The following is an 8698-nucleotide window of genomic DNA, read 5'->3' as shown; positions in this document are numbered from 1 at the left end:
CGATGTTTGGAGGTCGATGTTCGATGTTTTTACCATCGATGTAAGAAAGTCGATGTTTTACTACCATCGATGTTTTGGTATCGATGTTTTTTTTTTTGGCTGAAGCTGTTTGTCAAAGATCGTAAAATAAATACATAGATAAAACATGTTTTATCTATTATAAATATATCGATGTTCGTAGCAGAGGAGATGGACAAATTGGAACGGAACAGAGTGGACTGGACTGATTTGGCGTGACAATCCTATCTGCGAGCGGGGAACGGAGCGAGTTAGGAGGAACGGAGGTTTAGTTTTCCCTCGAATTCCGTCATATCGGAATTTTTTAATGAATAACGGAATACAGTACTGAGATTATAAAATTCAAAAATTCGATATGATTAAGTTGAAAACTTCGATGTTTTTCGCTTAAAAACATCGATGTTTTTCGCATGAAAATATCGATGTTTTTGAACCGATGGTTTTGCAGCATCGATGGTGATAGTTCGATGTTGCTATCGATGGTAACATCGATGGTGATCTATCGATGTCCGAACACTAGTCAGTGGTTCTTGCGTTATTAGGTAACAGACAGACACACACCTTCTCATTTTTGTATAAATGTATATTAGTATAGATTTGTTTATAAGCCAATTATCGGTCTCAGGCAAGAAACACGACTCTCGGCTTTTTAAATATTATTTAAATATTAAACAATCAAAAACGATTCTATCTTCGTGACGAAAAGAGGTGTAGTCATGTGGCTACCCAAAAATCACTGCGGGTATCAACGGATACAGACATCTCATAGTGAACAACCCGGGCTTTGAATCGCAAAACCTTCCATTAGTTTATCATTTATAAATGGTACTTTAATTCAACTAAAGCTAAATTTGTTTTTTGTACCTTGACCATTTGAGATTATTGATAAATAAATACACCTCTCTAGATTTAGGCTCAGTGATACCTAGTGGTGACTAGACGAACTGATGCGCGCCTTAGTTAGGGTGATACACGTTAGGAGCGCTAGCGTAGTCGTCGAGCACAGTACGTTGTCGATGTTTACGCGAAACGGATCGTAGACTACTAAACTGACTTATTAATAAAATTACAGGAATTTCATACAGGTAAATGAATTTGACATTTGAATATTACTTGGTATAATTTATCCATAAGGTAAAAATCCTCCAATTGATAGTTGAACTCTAAATATTTAGTAATGAAATACAGGTTACAGTAACACTATTAATTCATCTTTTTAATTTTATGTAAAAAGAAAACCGTAAAATTATTTTAATAGTATTGTTACCATTACTTTTGAACTAAACAAATAATGATATCTATACTATTATATAAAAATCTAGTGGTGTCTGTATGTATGTTTGTTACTAATAGGCGCATGAACTACTTAACCAACTGAGCTTGAATTAAAAAAAAATATAGCTACCACACCAAGGAAGGACCATTATTAACATTTCGATACTGACCGTAGGCTTTGCCCCTTTGGCTTTAAAAGTTCTGAGGTGAACACTTTAAAAGTAAACTAGTTGCTCTGCCCGTGCTTCGCTACGGGGTGAGAATGCAGAAAATAATAATTTGGTTTTTCTTTAAGATACTATACTTACCAGGAAACATATAGGCAAAGGCTCAATCGTACTTATTGATTATTTAAATGAATATCTCTTAATGTAATACAGTACCATCATTTTATACAGTGTATATAATTTAAAATATATGCAAAAGTATAACTTATTGACACATGGCACTAAGAAACAATTCTCCTTGTAAACAAATCAAATTAAATAGCAGAACAGTGTTTATGACAACAGCTGGAGTTTCATAACAATATTTGTTCCCCATGTTAATCTTATGGAGAAATACGAAACTTTAAAGGGCCCCAGGACCTCACTCTCTAATTATTTCCCTATAAAAAAAGTTTCCTGCACAACTTCACGTTACCGGTACGCTCTTTCCAATGACACCAAAAACATGTCAATCGGTTCAGTAGTTTCGGAGGAGTAATTGTCACAAAAAATCTGCTTGCGTATTAAATAAGTACTAGTGTCCCTGTTGCTCGAACTCGAGCAATTGCTAAGTATTACAGGCTTTATTTTATAACTAATATCAACCAAGTCAGCAAATATTTGTAGCAAACTGTTAAATTAACAAACCTATTGACTGTCTACAATTAACATTTTTATGCTATTCTTCTCACTTTTGATTTCTGACAACAGCTGGAGTTTCATAACAATTTTTGTTTCCAATGTTAATCTTATGGAGAAATACGAAACTTTAAAGGGCTCCAGGGCTTCACTCTCTCATTATTCCCCTAAAAAGAAAGTTTCCTGCACAACTTCAAGTTACGCTCTTTCCAATGACACCAAAAACATGACAATCGGTTCAGTAGTTTCGGAGGAGTAATTGTCACAAAAAATCTGCTTGCGTATTAAATAAGTACGAGAGGTCGTCCAGTGGTCGAAACTCGACCAAAAATATGTAATGTACTCACTTCTCTATTTTCACTCCACACTGTAAATAAAACATGTGATTGGAGTTTCTTCCATTTGTTTTGATTTTCTGTTTATATTTCGTTGTTATTTCGTCACCAGCATGGCAACGCATAAGATCCATGTTAATTTTTTCAAATTTTTAAACTCATTTTTTGTGCTTATCTTTGAGCCTATTTAAATTTACAAAGGGATTCTGCACACCTACAGGAAAATTGCTTTCTAACGGTATGCGCAGATTTACCCCACGATGCACACAACCTGAGAAAAAAGGTTTTAAAGAAACATGCTTGCCTATTGAAACTCGACCAAAAATATGTAATGTACTCACTTCTCTATTTTCACCCCACACTGTAAATAAAACATGTGATTGGAGTTTCTTCCATTTGTTTTGATTTTCTGTTTATATTTCGTTGTTATTTCGTCACCAGCATGGCAACGCATAAGATCCATGTTAATTTTTTCAAATTTTTAAACTCATTTTTTGTGCTTATCTTTGAGCCTATTTAAATTTACAAAGGGATTCTGCACACCTACAGGAAAATTGCTTTCTAACGGTATGCGCAGATTTACCCCACGATGCACACAACCTGAGAAAAAAGGTTTTAAAGAAACATGCTTGCCTATTAATATATAGATAGATAGATATAGATATTGATTGGTCTCCATGGCTGTGATGCTGTGATGTGAACACTAACAATGTTTGTTTACATTTGCTTTGATATTTAAATATAAACAAGAAGAACTGCTAAACTGCATATTTCACAATTTCAGACAGCTGATACAAAGAAATTAAATATAATATTTTCCATAAATATGAGGTAGGTTTATTTTAATCTAACCTTTTATCATGGATTATTTATTATAAAACTATGTCAATGATTATAGGAAAAAAAAAGATTTTATAACCGTTACTGTATCAACTCCGGCTCTGCTTTGAATTTTTTAAAGCTTCTTAAGTCAATAATCTTAAGTGAAAATAATGTTATTGATATGTTTTCATGGAAACAGTATGAAAATTACAATGTATAGATATTTTGTATGAATTTGGAGGCTACTTTAAATAAATTCTAACTGCTTCACATGTGTTAAATTAACTTAACATAACAACTTGCACATCACGTTGGTTTTTATATGTACATTAAGGTAAATTAAGTTATTGTGTTTTGCTAAACCTATGCTTAAATTAAACTAAAGAATATCATAAATAACTAAATTGTCGTTGATTTGTGTTTTCTAAAATCTGTTGTATATGTGTTTGTAACTATATTTGATTATCAAATGGTAATACAAAGTACTCTTATTTTATCTTAACATAGCTTTCAGTTCACATTTACTTTATTTGATACATTTATTATTTGTGTTTTGCCACACCACTGATTAAATTAAACCAAGGAAAATATCATAAAACTAATCACACACAGTACACAGTGTTCTTTTGTTTCTAAAATCAATGAAATTATCTGTTACTATGTTTTCTTAATGGTAAGTGTGAAAATGTAAAGGCAGTGGACGATGGAACTGATTAAAAGAACTGGTTTGTATATTAAGTTGTTTGTTGATATTTTTGGATAGTAGAATCAGAGATGCAATAAAACATATAAGTTACTGTATTTGCTATTACATTTTTTAGTCCTTGATGCTTTGATAATCATATTAGTTTTGTCTGCTGTCTTTAATGGTGAATTATTTGTTTGAAAATTTTTATAGTACCTATAGATATAGTTTTTTTTAGTATTTCAAAAGACTGTATTGATAAGGCACAGCAATATTTCTAAAGTTTATAACAGCTGACTTAGTTTTGCTAATGATTTATTGTGAGTGAAAAAACTGAAGATGAAAGGATTTGTGATTTAATATAAAGAAGAGTTTAATATAAAGCTACTAGCAGAGTACCCGTCCTTCGTACGGGGTTGGCATATAAGTATCAAATGCTTATTGCAGTTATGAGTGAGGACATGGTTTAAGAAATTTCGGTTCTTTTTGAAGTTCGTTCGCTACGCTCACTCACCTTTAGGTTGGAGCTCGTTCGCTGCGCTCACTTTCCTTCAGGTTAGCTCGTTCGCTACGCTCACTTGCCTTCAGGTTAGCTCGTTCGCTACGCTCACTCGCCTCCAGGTTGAAGTTCGTTCGCTACGCTCACTCACCTTTTGCTGTTGTCATAAATGTAAAAGAAATAATAGTGCTAGTGCTGCACCCTGTTGGTAATCCTTGTAACTTTAATGCTATTGAACATCACAGAACAGAACCAACTTGTTTAATTGAAACAGCTGTTAAGATTCAATAATTTCATTTCTCATAAGGTTAACATGGGAAACTCCAGAGCCACTGGGGCGGAGCCCGAAAGGATTTTTGGGATAAAAATATGCCTATATGTTAATCGGGAATGTGAGCTATCATCATGCCAAATTTCAGCCCGATCCGACCAGTAGTTTTCGCGTTTACTTTTCCCATACACACCCACAGACACCACCTCTTTTTTATAATAGTATAGATTTAAATTTAATTATTAGTATTTTTGCAACTTCAAAATTGAAATTTAAAATGTCAACTAGGAGTACAATGCAGTTGTCTGCTTGCAATATTGAGCGGAGCAAGCACATTAATCAATAATTTTGAAAAATGTAACGACAAATTTATTGTTTACGTCATAATTAGTTTTAATTTAATATATATTAAGTTTTTAAAACATTTATTTACATAATACAAGTTAAGAAAACATTCACACAGTTAAAAATACATGAACTCAAATCAAATCAAATCAATTTATAGGAATTTTGCAGAGTAATAAGTAATAATGAAATAATAAGAATAATAATAGTGTTCATTGGTGTATAAGTGAACGCAGACGTGCCAGTTCTCTACGTTTAGTTTCCCAACCCGCATTATTGTTGATACACTTGAGAAGGCGGTCTTGAGAAAAGCCTGGTTCAATTATAAGTCCTTCGATGGACCGAACCCGTGACATTGCAACATACGTAAGACCCAGGGCAAACTCTGTCGTACCAATGTCAACTACTGCTTTGTCAACTGTCATTCCCTGAGCCTTATGGGCAGTAATACCATAGACAACTTGCAAGGGAAACTGTCTTCTTGTACAGGACACGTTGTTTTTTCGGTATCCAACAGTGAGTGGTAATATCGGAAGAGAGCCATTAAAAGTTGGACCTTCGTATCCATCAAAATGGACCAAAATACAAATTGGAAAGTCGTCCATCGATCTATTAGGTCCATAGACAATATCAACAACATTCCCCAGACTGCCGTTGCACAAGCCTTGGGAGGTCCAGATGTTTTGGCGTAGTATTACGCGACAACCTTGAGATAGCTGCAGAGTTGCTTGTAGTCCTTGGGCTTCATCCTCTGATGCACCACATGCTGTTAAGTTGTTATGTTTTGCTTTTATTAAAGCAACAGGCTTGTTTGAAGACCGTAACATGAGTTGATTGTATTGATGTACGGCGTCTTTCCTTGCTTTTATTCGAATTGCGCTTGTGAAACTTTTTACTGTAGCAACGTTGTTTGATGAAAATCGTGTTTTAAGCAATTCATAGTCAGATAGAGTTAATTGGCCTAGAGCCATACGCTTTAAAGTTTCTCTGAAACAGTTCTGATCATCTCCAATTTGACGCATCACCTGCTTCAACTCAAATACTGTTTTGAACTGCTCAAAAAGAAATCTTCCTTCAATTGAAGAAACGTTTCTTGGGTCTGCTGGAGCTAGTAATGTGCGATCCAGAACTGGTGGCAACTGGTTGAAATCACCAAAAAAGTAGACAATACAACCACCAAAAGGTAATTCTTGACGATTAGTGAATGCTTGACGCAGACGTTTGTCTATCATGGAGAGCATTCGAGTGCCAACCATTGACATCTCATCGCAAATAATTACTTTGACAGTACGGAAATCTTCCTGTAATTGGCGCTCCGCCTTACCTGTAAGATCGGAAACAGTACCACCTCGTGTTTGGACTATATGTAGTGCGTTGTGTATTGTTTGTCCGTTTATATTATTGGCAGCCACACCTGTTGGCGCCATCAAAATAACACTTGAGCTACCATGCAGGGATTCAATCATATGTACCATTTTATTTATAATAAATGACTTTCCGGTTCCAGCCCCCCCTTGCACGAGTGTAAGCTTTTCACTTGATTCATTCGCTAGTTGCTGTGCTAGGTGGTCCAGTATTTTCTGTTGACCCTCATTAGGCGATAACACATTATTAGAATGATCGTTTGTAATATTTACTTGTATTTCTTTCTGTTTCTGTATGAAATCTAAGTTCTCTTCTAGTCCAGGATATTTGTCATAAGTGCCAAACCCATTGTACTCTCGATCCATATCACGGTAACCTAGTATCACATCCTGAGGTGCTTGGTTGGGAAGTGTTCTTGCCAACTCCTGCCAGTCATGGTGGTCTTCTTCTGGTAGTACTACGTGGTCAGTATCGATGTCTTCAATTTCTGGTAGTTCCCACAATGAAAGGTTCCGTGAAGTAAAGGATTCTTTCCATGTTGTGTGTGTCTTTAAAGCTTCGCAGTTTCGCCATGCAATGTGCATCAGTAATTTTTGCTTGTAGTAAATTTCATCATTTTCTTCATTTATTCCAGGTTTTACTACCGGACGGAGCTGAAGGACACGTGATTTTCTGTGGTTGATAAGCCTACCACGAACAATCTTGTGCTTTGTGGCAAACTCGCATAACGTCATTGGCTCAAGTGTTGCTGATCTCATAGCATAGTGATCCATGATAGAAGTTTGTATAAACTCATCTGTATCTGTACTTGTATTTGCCACAGCAACATAGTCATCAGTAGAAATGTATAGCTTTACAAACTGCCTACTGGAATGGTACAGAGGATCGCCCGTGAGGAGATGCATGACTTCGCATGCTGAAATATCTCGTTGACCTATCACTTTAGTTAACATTTTGGTGAATGCCTTTTTTGCGTGATCATTGGGTGTACAGCTAGTCATGATTTCTTTGAAAAGTGTTTGAAAATCTTGTGACTGGGGTTCTCCTTTTGTCGCATATTTCGATATATAGTTTACAATAGCGTGTTCAGATGCTATGATCTTGCAATCAGTGTTTGCTCGCCACAGTTGGGACACAAAGGGGTTGTGGTCATTCAAGAGTTCATCATTACGCTTTGATTTATATTGCCAAACTCCTTGTTCGTCTCTTGACAATGTAGAGTCCAACAATTTTGGTTTTGGAAATTTAAAGCGACATTCTTGTGGATGTGAGGGATCTTTTAGACAGTAAACACTGTGTTGAGTGTGTCGCTGCACTCTGTTCAATAGTTGTGCAAAATGTATTGGATCTCCCAGAACTATATCAGTTGCCCAAACACTTGAAGGATGCTTTTCAGCTCTTGGTGCGTCTATTCCAGGGTTGTAAGCTGACACGATAGTGTCATAATACGCCTTATGAACTGCTAAATCATCAATTGATGCAGTATCGAATGTACGGACATCAGGCGCATTTTCAAGCCAAAGAACAGCATGAACGTGAGGACTACCGCGGTGTTGGTATTCAAAACGCCACCAAAAATCTGTTATCTTTAACTTTTCCTTCAATATGTCCATAAAAATGCAAACACGCTTTGAAAAGTACTCGTCTGCAATAAGTGGGTTTTCACTAAGTTTTTCTTGCATAACTTGGCTTGCTTGCTTCTCGGTAAGTAAATTTAATTCTTCAACAGATATACCAAAATGCCTCGCCAGACAACTCCACCAAAGGTCTGCTGCACTTAACGTAAGAAACAATGTTGGTACGCCCAGCTGATTAACCATTGACTGAAGCTCTAAACGTCTTTGGTACCAAAATGATGAAGTGCCACGGATTTTGGAACCCCATGTCAGCAAACGTTTTATTATTGACGGGTTTCTAGCTACTTCTACTTCTAACTGTGCTATATTACCACAAAAGTCATTTTTTTTAGCGAATATAGCACTCTGTCGACAGGCATCGTGTCTTTGCATTGTATTCATGATGCTAATCATTATACAATGCTCATTGATGGGAATAGGTGAAGCTCTTGGCCATTTTATTTGGTTTATTATAGCGGATTCTTGACTTTGTCTCGGAATTAGTGGAACTGCTGTTTCTTCAATATGATCTTTGTCAAATGATTCATTAGATAAACCACCTTCGTCAATATATCTTAATTCATCAGCGACACTGTCATCCAATGGCAAAGACTCAATAACG

At 35.8% G+C, this 8698-nt stretch overlaps 1 protein-coding gene across 1 annotated transcript; it reads right to left on the bottom strand.

Annotated features, from left to right (window-relative positions):
* Positions 1-5307: 5307 nt before the first annotated feature.
* LOC129003228 (ATP-dependent DNA helicase PIF6-like) lies at positions 5308-5700 on the bottom strand. The gene has a single exon (XM_054431524.1). The coding sequence runs from the start codon at positions 5698-5700 to the stop codon at positions 5308-5310; it is 393 nt and encodes a 130-aa protein (XP_054287499.1).
* Positions 5701-8698: the final 2998 nt, after the last annotated feature.

The sequence above is a fragment of the Macrosteles quadrilineatus genome, unplaced genomic scaffold (assembly GCF_028750875.1).
Source record: "Macrosteles quadrilineatus isolate MER2022 unplaced genomic scaffold, UCM_ALF_1.0 Scaffold_1__1_contigs__length_201487025, whole genome shotgun sequence".
NCBI classification, from domain to species: domain Eukaryota; kingdom Metazoa; phylum Arthropoda; class Insecta; order Hemiptera; family Cicadellidae; genus Macrosteles; species Macrosteles quadrilineatus.
Note: the sequence above shows the minus strand (reverse complement) of the source record. Positions and strands in the feature narration are given on the sequence as shown.

Coding starts and splice junctions, on each gene's coding strand:
- LOC129003228 (XM_054431524.1), bottom strand. CDS start 5,700: ATGGACGACTTTCCAATTTGTATTTTGGTCCATTTTGATGGATACGAA.